This window comes from Loxodonta africana, chromosome 20, assembly GCF_030014295.1.
Source record: "Loxodonta africana isolate mLoxAfr1 chromosome 20, mLoxAfr1.hap2, whole genome shotgun sequence".
Taxonomy (NCBI): domain Eukaryota; kingdom Metazoa; phylum Chordata; class Mammalia; order Proboscidea; family Elephantidae; genus Loxodonta; species Loxodonta africana.
Window position 1 is genome coordinate 22,410,640 of NC_087361.1, and position 22,160 is coordinate 22,432,799.

The following is a 22,160-nucleotide window of genomic DNA, read 5'->3' on the forward strand; positions in this document are numbered from 1 at the left end:
ACTGTCTTTAACATTTAAAGGACATAGAGTTTGTACGCTTTGTAAGTATCTTTGATATAAACTAATGGCTCTCCCAATTTCTTCCTTTTTCAGAATTTAAGGTTATTACTTTGCTGTCACTTTCTCTTTGTAGATTTCCCTTTCAAAATACGTAAAGATAGAAAAATGCTTAACAATGAAGTGGTGTGAGGCAAACTGCACGTTAACTGGGATAGCAGAATTGGTTTTATCATTGCACTATTAATTAACTTTTCCAACTAACCTATCCTAAAGGTTTTGTTTATATATACATTTTTCCTACTCAACTAGCATGGTTGATCAGCCAAATATTTAGATTATATTTCTCTTTTATAACGTTTAATTCTGAATAGCTTTGTACTGAAAATGATTTGTATAGGAGAGATGCTATAATTATCTGGAATAAAAAAGTTGAGGGAATAACAAATGTCTAGAGTTATGTGTTCCTAAGTTTACTCTGTGTGCCTACATTCAAGAATAAAAAAAAGTCACCCACAATTTCCTACTGTTTTCCGCTTTATATTTTATATTGATACAGTACATATGTTATTTAAAGATACAAATATTGACAAAGAGTTAAAAGATTCATCAACAGTCACACAATGTGCATCTATTGTTTACAGATTATGAATCAGGCTTTACAAAGGAATGGAAATCACAGCCACTAATCTTAGAAAAATTGCAGCATAAAACAATAACCATGCTTGATTTTTTTTCACATTTTAAAGATTAAGCACCCACATTTTAACACCATAGTTTCTACTCATATTTTACTATCATATTCTGTGATTCTGTCCTAATTCTGACGACTAGAAAATCATATAGGTCAAGGCACGCATATTCCAAACTTACTTACAGATATAAGATATTATAATAAATTAATATAAATAAGATCCAGATATATAAAGTCATGCTCACCATCCTTTTATACCAGGGAATCTTATGGGATTCCCTTGTGGTGAATTCATATGGAGACCAAGTCATGTAAAACAAATGTAATCCCACCAACCCTGCTGGGTAAATCTCAGGTTTATTACTGGACTAAGAATGTACAGACACCATTCTCTAAGGATAGAGCTGACAATTCCTCTGCAATCTTGACCCTTGCCTGGAGTTTACAGCATGAGTTTGGCTACCAGCCAATACGAACAATGTTTAAATTTCTTCATGGCAGCTCAATGAGCTTTCAAACTTTTATCTGCTTTGCCTACTGTGCTTAATAAAAGCAAGGCAATGTATTTTCTCATTTCCTTTTCATCACTAATAAGAGCAACCACCAACCTTACGGAGGACAGAGTTGCCTTTTACTTTTTGCTCTTACTTTTCTCAGTAGCTCTCCACTGAGGCACTAGTAGAACACCATTATTCCACCCAACATCATTACATGAATTTGTATATAAAGCAGTGTATATCTGGTCACTTAAACATAATAATTATAAACAGTAAAAGCCCTCTGGGAAATACTTTTATTTTTGAATATTACCATTTTAAAGCAGTTTTGTAGTATTAAAGAAATAGTTGCTTTATTCAAACATTTAGATTCTGGGAAGCTTTAAAGGTTAAGCAATTCCTGATAGCAACACAGAAGTTGGTAGTCTGTAATACCAATGACATTTTCCAAAAAATACAGCTTCCTACATGAGTTTCATATACAACAACACAATCAGTAATTTAGGAAAGATGTAAATTTTGTGCCCCACTTATTTACCAAAGTGAAAAAATTTATGATTATGTGCCATCCCTCCAGATTTTGGAATTTATGTGTATTATATTTATTAACTTATTTCGTGCTGCCTCTTTCTAAAAGGAATTCAAAAGAATATAAGAAGATGCAGCAGCTGAACAACATATGAAGTTCAATTTGATATTTCATTTCACCTTTCACTCTTCCTTTATTTTTAGAAATAAAGATTTTTAAGTAATTTATAAAGATACGTATTGTCATTGTTAAGTATGTATATGTACTAAGTATGTACTGCCAAGTACATATGTGTATCTGTATATATATAATATACATACATACATATACATGTATATTTTATATATGTGTTATATGGGTCTGTAGAAACACATGTACATATACACGTACATATTTTACATACATGTGCATATTTTTTATAAATGGCTGTGTTTATGATTTGTTTAAAAAACTCAGTAAGTTTAGCAGATATGTCAGCCATCTCCAAAATGCATTCCCAATCTGCCACTTGGAGATCTGTCAAGCTAATAATGGAGCATATTGTGAAAGCAGACACATTGGGCACGTTATGAATGTCTTTCTGAGCCCCGGTTCCCCACTTGCCATCATCTCCTATCAATCACGTCTTCAGCACCAGAAGGGGCAATAGAAATAGAAGCAGAGGTAATTAGAGGCATGACTTGAGTCCACATGCCCAGAAAATAGAGGCCAGAGACACCCTGTTAAAATATTTTGGCGTTACAGTTTTTCCTGACCCTTTTTATGTTGAAGAAAGAGTTAAGCATAATATTAAAAAAATAATTTTTTTTTATATTGAAAAAAGAGTTGAGCATCATGTTAACGAGTGAGAAGTTCTCATCTCCTTAAATAAACATTGCTGATCTTTCTTCTCACCTCTAATAAAGAAGTTCTCCAGTCATCCCTTTGCCAGGGAGAACTTGCGAATATTCATTTTACAATGACTTAAAAAACCATCATTGATCTTGTTATATTATAAGGTCTGAGTTTCAGAGTCAGAAGGTCCTGACTTTGCAACCTGGCATTGTGACATGGAACAAATTACTAACTTCTATTAGTGTGGCCCTGGTAAGATGTGGCTAATAATATTTACATCATCAGGCCTTCCTTGGAGATTAAATGTTATAATTATATTAATCAATGAGTATACAATAGTAAATCAATAAATGGCAATTCAAATGTATTCATGACTTACATTTGAGATACGACATCCACAATTCAAGGTGGAATAGATTATTCTAATATAATCTTTAAAGCTGAAGAACAGACCACTTTTCTATGAAGGAAATACCAACGGAAAAAATAAAACGAGGTCAGTATTAAATACTGCATGTTGTAAGGGCGTATCCATTTGATGGGAGAAGACATAATTTTTTGCCCTTTCATCAAGACTGTACAGGAGTCCTAGTGTCCAAAAGTGAAAATAAGCTAATAGCTGAGGGAGCACAATCACTCCTGGAACGAAACCCAAAGGTAGCTGTCTGTGATGGATCTCAGAGAGAGGACACGGAGAAAAGTATTGAGTGACGTCCTGAAAAGTTTCCTCACAGTAAATGAGGCCCGGAGTTTTACCAGCTGTTTCTCACAATGCAGGCTGCTGAGCTTCGAGTAGCCTGTTTCCCAGGGGCCTGTACAATAGGGAGCAGCCCTGGTGGAGCAGTGCTTAAGAGCGCAGCTGCTAACCAAAACGTCGGCAGCTCGAATCCACCAGGCGCTTCTTGGAAACCCTATAGGGTAGTTCTGCTCTGCTCTATGGGGTCGCTATGAGTCGGAGTTTTCTCAACGGCAATGGGAAAGGGAACAAGGCTTAAGCACAAAGGCTCCTCACTCAAGTCCCAGTTTCCCCGTTTACTACTTGTGACCTTGGATAACCGTCCAACGTGTCTTAAGACTCCAATTTCCTTTTATGTGAAATGGGGCCATGATACCACCTACCTCACTGGTCACTGTGAGGATTAAATGAAGTGCTTGGCTCGGTTACATGCTAGAGGGCAAAAATGGCGATTTTTTAAAGAAACAGCTCATATGGAGGTACTGCTCTAATTTCCAAAGAAGGAACAGTCCTGGAACTAGACCACAGGAACTTTTTAGACAAAGACTATGAATACAATATATCCTGTAGTATATCCACAACTACCTGCCATTTTTATGTTAGTATTACATTACGGGGAAAAAAAAAAAAAAAAAGGGAGTCAAAAGACAGATTTGATGTCATGCCAGCATTTCAGAGTATCCTAAAACGGAACAAAAGTGCCTAACAGCTTTCTGAGCTTTTTGCATCAGGAAACTCCCCAAATTCCAAATTCTTTCTCCTTGTTATCTCTTGTAACACTGTTCACATTCTCAGTTCTTGTACTACTAAACTCTGGCCACTGCCTGTCACTTTCTATGTCCAGGTCTTTGTAACTAACGCTTTTTCACTGCTGTTACATATCCTCCTTCACGTGAATATTCCTGAAACCGTTATTCTTTTCTCTCAGATAAATAATCTTAGTTTTGTTTTTCTCTTTGTATAGGTGTCACTTTCCAGACTTCACATACCTTCAAAAGTTACATAATTTTCTCATTAAATCCCAGAAAGAATCTGTCTTGAGATACAATTACAAGATGTTTGAAACAGGTTCCAATTTAGACTCTGCTAAGGGTGATGAGGAGCCCTGGTGGTGCAGCAGTTAAGAGCTCGGCTGCTAACCAAAAGGTCAGCAGTTCAAATTCACCAGTCACTCCTCCTGAACCCTATGGAGCAGGACTGCGCTGTCCTATAGGGTCGCTATGAGTTGGAATTGACTCAGTGGCAACAGGTAAGAGTGATGCAACAGGTTAATGAGCTTGGCTGCTAACCAAAAACTTGAAGATTCGAGTCCACCCACAGGTGTCTTGGAAGAAAGGTCTGGTGATCTATTTCTGAAAAATCATCCATTGAAAACTCCACGGAGCACAGTTCTACTCTGACATCATAGGTCAGAATCGACCTGATGGCACCTGGTCATGTGTAATGTGACTTATAGCCTTGATTTATATGTCTGTAAAATAAAAGAGTTAGTCTAAACCAGGGTTTCTCAACCTTGATACTGTTGGCATGCTTGGCCAGATAAGTCTTTGTTGTGGACGACTGTCCTGTGCATTGTAGGATATTTGCAGCTGTGAGGACCATAATGTCTTCAGATACTGCCGTATGTCACTTGGCGGGGAATTACGCCCCATGTAGCCTTTAAATTTCTATGGCTTAGTTACACTGGAAGAATGTGGTTCAACACTAGCATTTGAATTCTTGGTATTTCCACTGAAATCTAAGCTCCTTGAGGGCAGAGGCTTTTGTCTTGTTTTCTTTCACATTATGCCACATTACCGGTGAATAGAATAGACCCTGGTATAGTAGGTACTCATTAATTTAAATAAAAATAATAATTGAATATCTAACTGCAAAGGATTGAAGCCCCTCCATTGATCACATTTTAGCAACACGTTTGGATGATTTTCTAGAAGTCTTTCATACTTAGCAACTTTTTTCCATGAATATTATATGTATTCATATGGAAATTCCCACCAGAATCCAAGGTTCTTGAGAGCAGAAGCTCTATTCTACTTCACCCCAATTCAGCACATTAATCAGTTCTGCATGCCATAAAAACTTAACACGTGTTGACTGATAAATTGAAATATTCCATTTTCAATGTAGCAGGATTCAGTAGACAGCAAATGGACCCAAAGCTCTGAAATATAGATTTGCATCCTTAATAACTACCAGAAGAGTAAAAATGTTCCTTTCCAAGCATTTCTAGACACAGATTTGTTTCGGAGTCTCACAACACTTTACATGTTTCTCAGGCATCAGCTCAAGGATGGTATTCTCTCACACCGTAGCCAATGCTTTCTCTTGCCTTGTTGACAGTGAATCTTCATGTCAAAAAGAAGCATCTGTTCTAAATTACAGCGTCTATGTTCAGCCTCCTGGGGTGCTGTAACTGACCACTAAAACAGTAGATCAGGGTTATTTTCCATTCAGGGTTTTTCAATATCAGAAGCCATTATTATTATTATTATTATTATTATTATTATTATTATTATTATTATTATTATTTTATAGTACCCAAAGTATGTAGCTGATCATATGAGGCTTATGTGCTTCATGTTCTAGAAGTCTCGCCCTTGGGGTGCTGGGTCTCCTGTCACAGAAGGTCTCTGTGATTAGCAGTGTACAGTGTGATTGTGTTTCCAAAGGACAATCAACAGCTACACATCTTAGAGGACTGCAGAAAAAGTGGTGGATATCAACAGGAATTTCTTTTTTACTATCATGGAATCTGTTCCCTAAAAGAGGAACCCATAAGTGATTATAGAGTTATCTGCCAACAGGATTTTTTTCTCTCTCTTTTTTTTTTTCTGCCCACATCCTGGAAGATGAGAAGCTGCAACAGTAGAGTGTACATGCAGACTTTCTAGTCATATGATTCTTTCCAAATGGCTCTTACTTTAAAAGCACTTTCATCAAATATTATCAAAACTTGTACTTCTCTCTACAATTGCTCTCTATTAAAGTTTAGTACCAGCTGCCAGAGCTGTAATGTAAACCCTTATTAGCTCTTGTAAGTTCTGCTCTGGGACTAATAAGGGATTGTCAAAACTCCAAACACAGACACAAGTGGGGGAAGAAATCACTGGAAAAAAGGTGGAAAATGTTCAATGAATCTGTACTGACAAGCCATCTTTGTGAAACTATTACCTAAACATTTTAGAGAATCTAAGTATTTTAAGAGGGAGAAAAATAAATGTAGCTTTCAGTTTATTTTGCATAGGATTCACTTCTCTTTACTTCAGGAGGGGGTGACTTTTAAAACAATGAAACAAATAAATTGGAAAATTAAGAAAATGTCAATAATTACTCTTCAGAATCTACATGCATTCTCTAAAAAGTTTATATTGCATTCTTCAAATTTTAAAATAGAGTAACTATGATAATATCTAGTAGCTAGAAACGAAAAGCATAGATTTGGAAAAATTGAAGATGAACGTTCTTTGCAAAAGTCATATATAAAAGCTTTTTTAAAAAAGTATACAGCAATATGGTATACAGTAAATCATAACCAAGAGAGGCTGTCTATATAAACCTCAAAGTAGTCTAACTTAAAAATTTTTTTTTTTTTTCAAGGCTTCCTGCAGGGTCCAGCTAGTTTTGATAGTAAACTACCATGGCAGATCCGCAAGCTATATGACAAGGTGATACTCATTAAAATGCCCAAATAACTATAATCTTTTATGTATTCAAAATAGACAATATTCCAGCTCTTACAGGAAAAAGGACTTGAATACGGCTTTTCCTTGGAAAATTCTAATTTCTCTGCAGATGAGTTTACATGTAATAGACATTTAGCGAGTGGTCTGCAAAGCAATATTCTGATCTTTTTGGAAATGAAACTGAAAATGCAGTGACGAAAACGACCCCTTGCAAGTATAATCAGACCTACTTTCCTTTCTACAACTTAAATTTTTTTTTTCATGTCTTTGATACCCATAGTGAATACCTTCCTGGGAAGTGCAGTCCGTATTTCACCACTGACTCTCAAACTACTCAATGAGCAAATTACTTTTGTTCCCCAAAGACTACGCATTTGGGATATTTGTTACCTAAATTGCTATTTGTGTTTTTGAAACACTGGATCAGATAAAGCCTCTGAAAGTTCAGAGATTAGCATGGTTAAAAAAAAAACCTTGATACCATAAAATCAAATACCCTACAGACACTTAATTAGGGATGATGGTGAACTAAATTAGCCTCTTTGGGAAATACTTTAATATTGACCAATAAGATGGTCTTACAGGTTACGATGAACAGAAGTAAAATTTAATGAGCAAACACCTCAGTGTTTTTCCCTCTTTGAACAACTGAACAACTGAGCCGAAGATTTATATAACTAAAGTTAACCCATATAAGGGAAAACAATCCATATTTTACTAAAACATATTGTAACTCTCATTTAATTGTAATCCAGTGTAAGAACGTTACTAACATTTTTGGAACTGCCTACAATTTTTAAGGTCTTTTATGGTGGTTCATTGCTGATCACTTAATTTGTGCTTATTCTGAGGTATTTAAATGGTGAGAGATGAACACTTCCTACCCGCTAAATTTAACCACGGTCGTATCTCTCCTCAATATGTTTCCAATTAAATTGTCTCAGACTGCTCAAAATAATCTGATTTGTTCTATATACAGAACAAAGAATTCACATTTCTTCTAGCTGCTTAAACATGCAAATCGGTGGTAATAGTTAAACGCTGTTTATTTTCATATGGACTCGAAAACGAACTACAATACTTAGAGTCACATACCAAATACACTCCTTTACTTTTCGTCTGTTTCATATTTAAAAAGTTTTTTTTTTTTTAATTTTAATTACTGTTTAGAGAGTACCCACCCACCCACTGCCGTCCAGTCGATTCTGACTCATAGCGACCCTATGGGACAGAGTAGAACTGCCCCATAGTTTCCAAGGAGTGCCTGGCGGATTCGAACTACCGACCTTTTGGTTAGCAGCCGTAGCACTTAACCACGACGCCACCAGGCTTTCCGTTTAGAGAGCGCACTGACGTAATTTGAAGATTTGCAATAACATCACACAAGCAATTCACATAAACACATTTGGCATTTACTTCATGCCATTTATACTGTTCTATGTTTTATCCGGAAACCCTGGTGGTGTAGTGGTTAAGTGCTACGGCTGCTAACCAAGAAGTTGGCAGTTGGAATTCGCCAGGCGCTCCTTGGAAACTCTATGGGGCAGTTCTACTCTGTCGTATGGGGTCGCTATGAGTCGGAAACGACTCAACGGCAGTGGGTTTGGCTTTTTTTGGTATGTTTTATCCACTGCCTTTTTTTTTTCGTTTTCTTTTTTACTATTTAGGTGATTCTTAAGTGTGCATAATAAATATTTAAAATAAATCAAATAGTTACAATTAGAGTCAGATAAATGATTTGAAAAATAGATTGACTTGCTTGCCTTATTGTGTTGAGTCACATGATACCTGCCAGACAAGGGCATTATTTATTGTTAAATCCTCTCCAACTATCTAAACTAGTCTTTCACAGAATGAATGTCAGGACATAACCACCGTGTGAGTAAAATCTAGGTTTAGCATTTTTGAAATGTAGCATTTGTATTTTATTTTGCTGTTGCCGTTGTTTGTTTCCTGACCTATATTTTATTAAATCAAATAAATTAAAATATAAAAGCCTCTCTAAACATACTATATAAAAATGTCCTTCTATAATTTCAAGGATCCTTTTTAAAAATCAGTGAAAAAACACCACTCGTAGAAAGCATATGAGACAGAATCAAAGGCCAGACGGAAAAAATCAAGAGTGGCTGCTGTTTAGAAGAAGAAAAACCCAAACTAAAAGTAAAATAGTAGAATTATCACCCATAATTGAACAGAATTGAGGGTTAAGTGAACTAAAAATGAAGTCATCTCAGAAAATTAAAATCTTCTTTGGAAAAAGGTGAGCAACCAATGAATATAATACATTCATAAATCTATAAATTCATTAAAGACATTTCCTCCCCCTCAAGGTGTCCCTAAGATCTAAAGCCAAATAAGAGAGAGACTGCTGTATGGGTGAGTTTGTCATATATAAGTGTTTTCGCACAGATGAAACAAGAAAGTGGGCAAAGTAACACTATCCTATGATGTTGATGACTGACAATAATGATGACTTTCAAACAACTTTCCTCCAGTGCTAAATACCATGCAATGGTCTAAGCAATACATCCTTTGGCAGTTCTCAAGGGTAGATACTGCTACCTCCATATTGTGGATGAGGAATCCGAGGTTTAAACGGTTCAGTCACACAGCTAATAAGCCATATTCCTGGGACTACTAAATCCAAGTGCTCAAACATTGTCAGAGAAAAGAGCCTTTTGCTAAATAGAACAATTAAATGCCAACTCTAAATTAAAGACAAAGGAAAGTTTTCAATATGTTTATTAACTTTTTTAAGTTTGTGAGAAAAGATAGAACCTTGTATAAATCAAAGGTTTTATAGCTATTATAAAGTCGTCATAAAGTATTTGTTTAGCTTGTTATTTGCAAGTTACTTACATTTTTATTATCGGGGCATATCTTTTATTAAAATAAATTAATTGCTTTGGAAATTCATGAGTGTCCAACCGCTAAACGAAAAGTAGGAATGGAAAGCTGTCTCTTTAAACTCAGGAAAAACAAATGAATTTTTCATAATTCCACGTAAGAAATCTGATAAGGTCAGTGCAGTCTTTATGAATGAATCCATGCATGAAGCCCTAGGTGTATCAATTTAAGGGACATAAATACCACACTTGTTTCAGCATCTTCAAGAATCAAACCAAAAAAAAAAGAACCAAACCTGTTGCTGTCAAGCTGATTCTGACTCATAGCGACCCTGTAGGGCGGAGTAGAACTGCTTCACAGGGTTTCCAAGGAGCGGCTGGTGAACAGCTGACTTTTTGGTTAGCAGCTGAGCTCTTTACCCACTGTGCCACCAGGGCTCCTCTTCAAGAATAGATCTTTGTTTTATTATAGATATGTATCTAGTGACAATGGATGTTCGCATAGCATATAATATTCAGTATAAATTCATAAAAGAGAAAAAAGTATTAATTTTTTTTTAACATAGATAGCACAATAGATAAAGTATTACCATTTCTTTTCGTTTACCATTTCTATGCATGACCATAATGGTAGTTAAGATGAATCTTGCCTTAACTTGCTGCAACAGTAGGTGATCTAATAGTCAAATGGGCTCATTTCAAAGTGGATAAATTGAACTTCCTTATGAGCAAGGACACCCATGAGTCTCTGGGAGGCACTTGGATAGTGCAAACAGTTGAGCCCTCGACTACTAGCTGCAAGGCTGACAGTTCAAATCCAAGCCAGAGGCACCTCAGAGGACAGGCCTGATGATGTGCTTCTGAAAGGTCAGACTTGAAAAAAATAAGAAGCAGTTCTACTCTGCACACATGGGACCTCCATGAGTCATAATCAACTTGAAGGCAACTAACGACAACGAGTGAGGCATTCTGAAAAGTGTAATGGAATTCAAAGATAAAGTATGTTCTTTCTAGTAATTACATTCTAAGAATGCATAGTTAGCAGGGTAGCAGGGAAATCTCCCTGTAATTATCCATTCAGTAAGGATCTACTGAGGACTTACACAACTAGACTCTGCTGGGTTCTAGGCAAGATATACTTTAAAAAAAAAAAAAAGACAAAATGTAGTCTCACCCCCCAAGTAGCTTCCAGTCTGAAAATAACTAGAAAGAAATACTTCTGAATTCCTTAATACATATGAACATCGCAGTTCTGGAAGGTGTTTTGTGACTATGCACATCGAATCAGGTGGGTGCTAAGAATGTTCTACTGAGCATTTTTTCCAGCTCAGAGTAAGCAGAATCTTTAAATCATCCTGTTATTGTAACCTTGACAGCTTACTTAAAGAGTGTCTGAAATGACAGAGAAATGAATGGAGAAGTGTTAGAGTCATATGTCATAAGTGAACCAAACTTTTGAACAGTCATCAAAAGCCTAGATGGCCATCCTACATCTCATCAAACACACTTTTCTCTTAAACTGCTAATGTAAAATAAAAGGAATAAAGTCAGGATTCCACGTTGAACGTGCAGCGATAAAGCACAGGCCAACAGATTCTTCAGTGACATTAATAAGGTATTTGGTACACTAAGTCTAAACAAAGTTTCTGTCGGCAGGAATATTTATAGTAACCTCCTGGTATCTGCCTCAAATGAAATTAATTGGCTATACAAAAAGCCATTAACATTCTCATTTCTTCTCTTCAAACGAAGCTGAAGCAGATAAAATAATTCATTACCCAGGATTTAAAAAAAAAAAAAAGGATCACAAAATTCCCTTGGTATTGATGCAAATTTTCACAACTGCCAACCTTGAAAACATTCAGTGAAGAGTTATGCTGGAAAGTAAGAACTACTAACGATGTCCCAAGTTAAAGAAATCATGTGAAGTCTTGATTGTCAATGATTGAAAGAAAATAGCAGATGATTTAGTTTTCATAAATTACTTTATAATTATAATTTTTCAAGAGTCAGAATCAGCTTGTTGGCAACAACAACCACCTTTTTAAAAAGAGGATTACTGACATCTTGTAAAAACAAGTTTGCCCAGATGCCAGGAAGTTGCCCCAAAAATAAGCTTTAAGCCACATAACTGGTACATAAAAAGAGATACACACACTTTTTCTCCTCTTTAGTTAACTATGAAAGATAACTTATTTAAATAAAAGCCATATTTTCAAAAGATTAGTAGAGAAACTTCTAGTAAATGAATTCTGATGCATGATTTCCTACTTTCTTTACTAATCTCTGGTGGCACAGCGGTAAAAGCAATGGGCTGCTAACTTAAAGGTCAGTAGTTCGAATCCACCAGCTGCTCTGCAGGAGAATGATGTGGCAATCTGCTTCCTTAAAGATTTACAGCTTTGGAAACCCTATGAGGTAGTTCTACTCTGTCCTATAAGGTCACTATGAGTCAAAATAGACTCCACAGAAGTGGGTTTGATTTGGGTTTTACTAATCCTTTCATTTTACTTGGATCCACAATCAACACCCATGGAAGCAGCAGTCAAGAAGTCAAAAGACACATTGCATTAGGCAAATCTGCTGCAAAAGGCCTTTTTCAAGTGTTAAAAAATCAGAGATGTTACCTTGAGGACTAAGGTGCCCCAGAGCAAGCCATGCTGTTTTCAATCACTTCATATGCATGCAAAAGCTGGAGGATGAATAAGGAATACCAAAGAAGAATTGACACCTTTGAACTATGGTGTTGGCGAAGAATATTGAATATACCACGGATTGCCAAAAGAATGAACAAATCTGTCTCAGAAGAAGTAAAACCAGGATGCTCCTGAGAAGCAAGGATGGCAAGACTACGCCTCATACACTTTGGACACGTTATCAGGAGGGATCCGTCCCTGGAGAAAAGCATCATGCTTGGTAGAGGGTCAGCGAAGAAAAGGAAGACCCTCAGTAAGATGGACCAACACAATGGTTGCAACAATGAGCTCAAGCATAGCAACAATTTTGAGGATGGCACAGGACCTGGCAGTGTCTTGCTCTGTTGTACATGGGGTTGCTAGGAGTTGGAACTGACTCAATGGTGCCTAACAACAACAATCCTGAAACTACCCCCAGTCAGTTGATTTTTTTGTAGTTATCTTTTATGTGCATTTCAATTTTCACACATTTATTGTTATATGTACTCAATACTGTCCTAGAGCTGGCTTTAGCTGGCTTTTTCTGTGTTTCGAGTTTGCATGGCATGCTAATTTCTGAATGGAGTTCTATTTAATAAATCAGTTGAGTCAGTGTTCCTTCAAAGGCAGAGATCAAAATATTTTAATACCCCTCACGTTTATGAATTAAGAGCCAAACTGATTTAGTAGTGATAATGTTCATCTTTCTCTTTATGTGCATTTGGCACACATTAGGAGCTCAAAAAATGCTGACTCATTGAATGGTCAAAGAACACTTCCCATTACTTTAACTCATTTCAGGAAAAGTAGAGTGTTGTGAGAGTATGCATTATACATACTTATGAGAACTATATCTAGTTAGAATTCTGGTCCTTGTAAAAAGATAATTTTGATTTTATTTATAGTTCTGAAATTGACCAATGTGGTTTTTTTTAATCAAAAGATTTTATCCGTATGATTTTTCCTATCAAATGATGATTACCACATTTTTATCACTTAGTTCACTGTAATTTAACTGTATCAATATTCTCCCTAAAACCAAAAACTCGTCGCCCTTCAGTCGATTCTGACTCACAGAGTAGAACTGCCCTGTAGGGTTTCCAAGGTGCAGCTGATGGATTTGAACTGATGATCTTTTGGTTAGCAGCTATAGCTCTTAACCACTGTGCCACGAGGGCTCCAATGTTCTCTCTTGAGTGGAATAAATAATTTAAAATACTTCATTACTAAAGTAAGAAAAATGACCTAATTAAAAAATTTAGAAACTATATAAGGCTCCATTGTGTCAGGGACTCAGAGGACAGCACTCTAATGGAACTCCAACACATTCTGAGATGTTGACATAATTTAATAAACAAATTATAAAGGTTGACTCTGGAATGTGTAAACTGTGTAAGGTAATTTGCCCTTTTTTCCTACCCCCCAAAATTTCTAAGCACAATAGTGAAAGAGTCCTTAAACTCTTAGTGCCAAGCCTTCCCTTTATTAATTAACAATTCTCATTATTAAACTAATCTCTCTCCTAAACTGCCAAAGCACAGTAATAGCAGATTTAGGAGTCTGTCTTACATTGAAAGAATTCATTTATGTATCTGTTTCCTACACTAGGTTGTGAGCTCCTAGAAGGTAGATACAATGACATATTCATCTATATTTCCCCTATACCTAGCACATTACTTACTTTGTACTAATAGACAGTCAGAAATAGGTATTGAGTTAAATTTGGTAGACTATTTACATATCTGCGATGCTTGGCAATCCACATATCCAAATTTTATTTGATGTCACTTGGCCTAACCTTGGAAACCCTGGTGGCGTAATAGTTAAGAGGTATGGCTGCTAACTAAAAGGTCCGCGGTTCGAATACACCAGAAACTCTTGGAAACTCTATGGGGCAGCTCTACTCTGTCTTATAGGGTTGCTATGAGGCAATCAACTTGACCACAACGGGTTTGGTTTGGTTTGGACTAACCTTAGCCTTCCCCAAGTAACACGATACTCTACTTGTTAACTCTTTAAAAATATAGAAACAGAAAGGTATGGGGAATTAATTGACACAGATATGCCTTATATTAATAGATTCTTAGTTACTTTGGGCCTACTGTCTGAGGCCCTACTCATCTTTCAAAAGACAGTACTTTAACTTCAGTAGACTTTATGTCTTTGAAGGACTTCCTTGTATCTCTTACCATTAAACTAAACCGTAGGGAAGTCGTGTTGGTCGAGATTAATACTGCAGCCCTTGCAATCAAATGGCCTGATTTTAGATCTCAGTTCTAACACTTATTCTTTGATGGACCTTAGGCAAGATACTCAGCCACTCAAAGCTTTAGTTTTCTCATTCATCTAATGAGGATAATAATACTATATACGTGAAAGGTTATTTTGAGAAATAAATGAAGCAATCCATGGGGATTACTTGGCAAATCAGTAGTGTCGGATATACTAAGTACCTAACGAATGCTAAAAAAAAAAAGTTTAAAACCTCATTACAGTGCTTAGAATGAAGTAGGCACTCATTAAATATCTGTTAAAGTAAGGTGCATGATTCTTGTTTTCCTCCGTATTAGACAACAGAGAGACCGTGGTCACTGACTACTGTGTCATAAAATTATCCTGAGGCTTTTAAAATCTGGGAGAACTGGAACCCCAACTAGAAAGTAGTAAAGGCATTGTTCCATCCTTTTTGAAAAGAGAAACTCACTGCTTTCCTAAAAAACAAACTATTATGAAACACATAAAATTTGTTGACTTATCTCCTCTGAATCTTTTTCTAAGCGTTACCATTCCTCTGTGGTCCTGAATTGAAGTTCTGCCTCTAAAAGGTGATTTGTCAAAGAGTCACGGCAAGATTTTACGACAAGTCTACAGGTTTATTAAAAACAAGCAAAAATAGAAATCAAAACAATAGCAACAACAACAAACACCACCACCATCGACAACAAGAGCAAAATCACAAGCCTCAAACCTTGCTGGCCTACACTAGTATAAATACCAGGCTGTAGAGCTCGTTAAGTATTGAATTGATCTATTAGATTGTCACAAACTGAAACATTAAAGTAAATATTTGTTAAAATAAAATTGGTTTAGACTTGAGAGATACCACATGTAAATCAGGACAAAGTAAAATACCTTGACACTTTGTACACTAACCTGAATACACAAAGTTTTCCTGATGAGGGAAACAGAGGGAGTGAGAACTTAGCCCACACCACCAGTGAATGTCAAGATATGATCATAAAAACACGCTCTTCCTTTAAATTACAAAGCTAAAGAAATCTGTCCACCATTTTTCTTCCAAATGTGCCATTTTATGTGCTACCTTTGATTCTCCTATAATTATTTATGCTAATTAATTTGTGAGGCCTTTTTCTAAGAACAACTTTCTGTTGCTCTATATGTGGAAACTCTATATGTGTCTCTTATATTGAAACCAGTATTTTCAATAGCTGAGGAGAAATTTCCATGATAACATAATGTTACTGTATCACCGAGATGCTGTTGGCCTTCCTCAATACGACCAACTACAAGAATCAGGGATGTAAAACTTTGACACAAATGTTATCTCTAGGAGTAATCTTGATAGGGAATAGCATTGAATAGTGTATTGTTACTTTAGAGAAATGGTTTAATAAATTACAATTAGGTAAAAGAAAGCAGCAACTGTGAATTCATATGTGAAGCTTTCTGATATAACAATGTAATTTCTGATAATTCCAGTAACATTTGTTCTCAAGACAGTATGTAATCTAATAATTTGTTTTATTTATTTCTATTAACAATTTTATGTAGTTCTATTTACCTCACTGCTACTTATTTTTTCCTATTTCTTATGACCTTAAAAAAAAAAAAATTTTTATGACCTTAGTGAGGAATAAAGAATTATATAAAAATCATTTGAGATCCAAACACATTATGATCCATTTTCTTGTTCCATAGACTATTTCATAAGTGATAAACGCATTGTCGTCGAGTCAATTCTAACTCATAGCAACCCTACAGGACAGAGTAGAACTGCCCCATAGAGTTTCCAAGGAGCACCTGGTAGATTCGAACTGCCAACCTTCTGGTTAGCAGCCAATCTCTTAACCACTGCACCACCAGGCCATAATTCTGCATAAATTGATACACATTATTGACATGGAGACACATCTATTCCTCTCCTAGTGAGGGGTATCAGGGATGAGTTCAGCAGGAATCATATTAGAGTGAAAGAATAATTTTTTAATCCCTCTTGAGTTAGGTCTTCATTATTTCATTTAAAGTAAATCCTATAAATACTAAGTATCGTGATAAAATATTATAGTGATGAATACAATTCAAAATGGAATACCATGGTTGACTACTTTTTCTCTCCACATAAGCAAGTAGTAGCTTACGTTGTTTCAGTTTTTGAACTCTCGAAGCTATTCTTAGTAACAGTATTCTGTATACTATTTGTTAACTCTCTGTGCATTCTGTTATCACTTTAAAAAATCTACAAACTATGCCTATAGTAAAAAAGCAAAATGTTATCTTTTGTTCAGATTATTAGAAAGGACAATTTATATATAAAGTGTAGTCATTTCTTCCACATAGACTTGAAAATACTGAATGGCCATGAGGAAAACAGCAAAATCCATTCCCTTGACAGCGTATGACAAAAAATAAAGGCACCACAACAAACCATGTATTGAAGTCCTCCTGTGCATTTACACATGAGTTCAGCAGGGATCATATTAGAGCAAATGAACAGTTAATTTACACATTCAAAATTTAATAATTTCAGTGTGTTCTTAAGCACAAATCTTTGCCTAATGCTAAATACCAAATGTTTGCGTTAAGTGGGAGTTTTCATCCGATATATCATAAATTTATACGAAACATGATTTTTTAATACATTTTATTCCAATTGAAGAGAGGTTTTTAATAAAAATCAACTTGATTATATAGATCAGATTCTTTGATGCTCTATTAAGAATCAAATATGCGCTTAAACCAAAGTATTATACGGACAAAATACTCCTCTATATATCAAAAGCTGAATCACCAGTCCAGATATTGAAATAAGCTACTCTTTATTAAAGACTAATGCTTTGTACCTGAACACTCACACATGAGCAACTGTCACTGAGGAAAATGCCGTATTCTATATCAGTGAAGTAAACAAAGCAATGACACAGATTAACACAAACACATGTAGTCACCACAGTATCTAATTTTGTTAGAATTAGATTATCTGAGGGCTAACAATGATTTTATCCTCTAAGTAAAAGGCACAGAAATTCTTTTTCCTCAGTTGGTCTAGAGTTAGACCCCTAGAGACAATAACTATCAAGAAAACATTAAAAACACTATATACAACACTTTGACTGGGGTGTAAAGCAGCAACTCATAATCAAACACATTAAAATCTCTACAATAAATCAAAAATCAACATGTCAGCCAGGATAAACTTCGTCTACGAACAGACTCATGAGTTTGAGGCACGTTTTGCTGCAAGTGAAACTAGGCTCATTTCTTCTAATCACTCTATGATAAAGTCACAGGTCAGTAGCAACAGCACTCTAAGGACATAGAGAAGACTCTTACCTTGGCACATAAAACCTCTTTCTTCGTAGCCGGCATTGCATGAGCATTTGCCAATGGGTACAAGCCATTCCCCTTCTGTACTGCAGTACATCCTTGGAGGATCTTCCTCCTTAGAATTGTTAACACAAGAGCCTCTAACTTCCACCAGGGACTGTGAGTCCATAGGTACTGTGTCTGGAAACATAGCCAGATTCTTCACTGTAAAAGGGCACTTTTTGAAGTACACTCTCACAGACACCAAGGCAACACAAGCACCAACGTCTTGAAAGGCCAGATAAAATCCCTTTTTGTTGACAGGACCTACTTCTCTAACCTCGGTGTTGAGTTTAAGAATGCGGTCCCCAAGATCCATTTGAGTGAAACTTTCATCAGCTGCAATGGTGTCAATCTTTGTAAACTGATGCTCTCGAAATTTGACCCCATGGTCGTCATCAGACTCCATGTAGTATAGGTTAAAAGTCTCCTTGCAAGTTCCCAGGACCAATGGAATGCTATTGCAGTCCCTTAGAGTGAACTTGAGCTCCACGTAGATCTTCTGAGCTGAGTTTCTGGGGACCCAGTTGGTCCTTAGCCAATTATTTTGACTATGATCCATGACATTGCACACCTGGTAAGTCCGGATGGGTGTGTAATGCTCATCAACACCACTGATCTCTTCCCACTGAAGAATCAAAGGAAAAAGAAGAGAGGCAGAATCAATGAGTTAATCACAATAAATACAAGATGAGAATGTACAAGGCATCACAGAAATTATAAAACAATAGACCAAATAAGCAGAAACTTCAGTGTTAGTTATCCAAAATGATGTGGAGTAAGTCCATATCATTCTTTTCATAGTTTTTTATAACTTATTTGCAAGATTTTCCGTGTTCAGTGACACAAAGCAATCTATACTTTTGATGAACATATTTGAATTGCATTATACTTTGTATGTTCAGAGAAAAATGGCTTAACGATTGAGCAATTCCAGGATTCAAACCTCAAATCAGTCCTCTCCAATGACACTATGAAATAGTTTTGTTTGTTTCTTTTGGATTTTTTTTTGTTTTGTTTTGGTTTGTTTCCTTATTTTAAAAGAGAATGAAAAACTGCCACTACCTAAAATTCGCCTTTAGTATCTTTTCCCAACTTGGGTCAGGTTTTGGTAAAATCTGGCATATGGCAAAACAATTTGAATCTAAGTGATCTCACAACCATTATAGTTACACATGATATTTTTTTAACATAATATACTTAGCCATTTCAATGACTACATATTGGGGAATATACCATAGAATGCCAGAAGAATGAACAAATCTGTTTTGGAAGAAGTACAGCCAGAATGCTCCTTGTAAGCAGGAATGGCAAGACTTTGTTTCACATAATTTAGACGTGTATTCGGTAGAGACCAGTCCCTGGAGAAGGACATCGTGCTTGGTAAAGTAGAGGGTCAGCAAAAAAGAGGAAGACCCTCAACGAGATGGATCGACACAGTAGCTGCAAAAAGGGGCACAAGCACAACAACAATTGCAAGGATGGTGCAAGACTGGGCAGTGTTTCGTTCTGTTGTATACAGGGTCGCTATGAGTCGGAACAAACTGGAGGGTGCTTAACAACATGAAAAATATTGAAGTACAAATTTAAAAACACCTCTTCCCCCCGCAAAAAAAATATAAACCTAAGAGTTATGTAGGAAAAACAGAAGCCCTAACGTAGTGAACTGCCTAATTTGCAGCATCTCTTACCCATGTTGGACTTTTACATGAGCAAGAAATCAATTGCTGCTATTTTGTTTTTTGGTTTTGGTTTTGTTTTCTTATAGCAAGTTATCCTAATATAGGTTTCCTCACTGTAAAACCACAAAAAAAATAAATAAATTCTTAAGACTTTTAGAACAGTGAAGCACTGCTCTTTTTGTTCCTTAGAACAGATTTCAATAAACTTTAAACAGAAGCCCTGGTGGTCCGGTGGTTAGGTGTTTGGTTGCTAACCAAAGAGGTCAGCAGTTCAAATCCACCAGGCTCTCCTTGGAAACCATATGGGGCAGTTCTACTCTGTCCTATAGGGTTACTGTGAATCAAAATTGACTCCGCAGCAATGGGTTTTTGGGGGGGATAAACTGAGTTAGGATCAGATTGTTCATGTTGCTTTGGATCCTACTATCATACCAGCTGTTCTGACTGTTGTCCCTGTGTGTGCAGGTTCTTTTTACCATGCCCTATTTTGCTGACTGCTGCCAGGTAAATGCATTTTTTGCCATGACTTTCTTGAATGCAAAGTTGTCTGCTATCTCTGGCTCCCCAGGACCCATGCAATCATTTTCAAACTCTTTAGTTCGTCATTCATGTTTCTCCAAAAACTGGGCCCAACCTACATTTTCTTTTTTTAAGTCTGACATCAAGATGAGTGAATTATATGCCTCACTCCTACACATACTACGTTCTTATTAAGGTGAATTCTTTATTGTTTTCAAAAGACGTGTTGAATCCATCGGCCTTTACTCCCTTGAATAGGGTATAACCGTATCTGGACTGTGCTTTTTTCTCCCCAATACCTTCCATAACCCTACCATTCATAAGAAGCTTTTTGCTTTATATATACCTTTATGAATGCCCTATCCATTTGTAAATTTTTTTCATGGTACATGCTAAGTTTAATTTAGAATTTTTTAGTTTTGTTTCATGTGTATTTGCTAAATTTTATACCCTTCATAAAACCAAAAAAAAAAAAAAAAACTGTTCGTTGGAGTCAATTCCGACTCATAGCAACACTATAGGACAGAGCAGAACTGCCCCAGAGGGTTTCCAAGGAGCGGCTGGGTTCCAACTGCTGACCTTCTGGTTACTAGCCGAGCTCTTAACCACTGTACCACCAGGGCTTCATACCTCTAATATCTCCCATAATTTGTAGCATAAAACTTTGTTTTAAAGGTATACATTAAAATTATTTTTTCCCATATTATAGGGAGGAATCATTCATAGGAGTCAAAAGTTTTTTTAAAAAAGTTTTTATTGGAGAATGTATTTTCATTCTGTGAATAAAAATATAAAAAACTTGTAAAATTTACAAGAAATGTGTTCCTAAATATTTCTCCATTAAAGGAGTTAATTATTTACACCAGGAACTGTAGATTTTCAGCACTTTTTTTTTCAGCTAAATCAACAGTATTAATATGTGTCAATATATTTTTTATTTTTATATATGAAAGACACAGACGAATTGTAATTTATAACATCTAAAAAATTTTTTTTTTTTTAATCACAAAGGGAGGTAAAAATGTTAATTTATTACATTGAGGGTAACCACAGGCAAGGAAACATGACATTTACTTGGCCTTTAAGCCTCATTAGAGACAAATAAATTATTTACATTAGAGTCTTTGAATTATCAAAAACAATCTGTGGACTCCAACCAGTCTGAGAAACACAGTTTAAAATTTTACTTCAAAATTTCTCTAGCTCTTCTACATACCAAAAGAATGAAACAACAACAAAACAAGCAAAAGTACTATCTTGGTTATTCAACAATTTTGGTCAGTCAGAATCCAGAATATAAAATTGGTACTCATTTTCTCGAGGCAGAATTGGCTTGACCTCATTGTCACACTCAATATCCAAAAAGGGAACACATTGTGACTCTTTTAGAAAACCCTAGAGCTAATATGCAAGATATGTTTCTATCTTAATATAAAGTGATGACATTCCCTTGTAACTTTTAATAATCACCAGTATACCATTTTCAAACATCTACTCTATACACACAGTATACAGAGAGCTTCCAAGAAGGAACATCTAGGTGAGACTGTTAGTTCTGTGAATTTTAATGAAGGTGCCTATAATACTTAAGTTGCATTCAAAACAAAATTTGTGAATTAGTTTAATATCAGAAATTTTTAAAAAGAATAAACAAGTTTGGAGTACCAAAAACCTCTAGTGCTAAAATCAGTATTTTGTTGAAATCGTACCTATTATCATCACGCTGATGCTACAATCGCATTGTAAACACAAAGCTAGCAAAAATTCCAGAGTAAATGATTTTTTGTACACTTTTTTATAGAAAGTTAGATCATAACATGCTACTAAAGGATAAACTGACTTTACATTTTTAAGTCAAGAT

At 35.8% G+C, this 22,160-nt stretch overlaps 1 protein-coding gene across 2 annotated transcripts in view; it reads right to left on the reverse strand.

Annotated features, from left to right (window-relative positions):
- Nucleotides 1-18,675, reverse strand: part of EPHA3 (EPH receptor A3) — a 281,745-nt gene extending 263,070 nt beyond the window's left edge. For both annotated transcript variants that reach the window (XM_003410338.3, XM_064273084.1), the window contains exon 1: nt 18,066-18,675. In XM_003410338.3, coding sequence (XP_003410386.2) covers nt 18,066-18,660 — 595 coding nt within the window. In that variant the 5' untranslated portion in view covers nt 18,661-18,675. The remainder of the gene's footprint in view (nt 1-18,065) is intronic.
- Nucleotides 18,676-22,160: the final 3,485 nt, after the last annotated feature.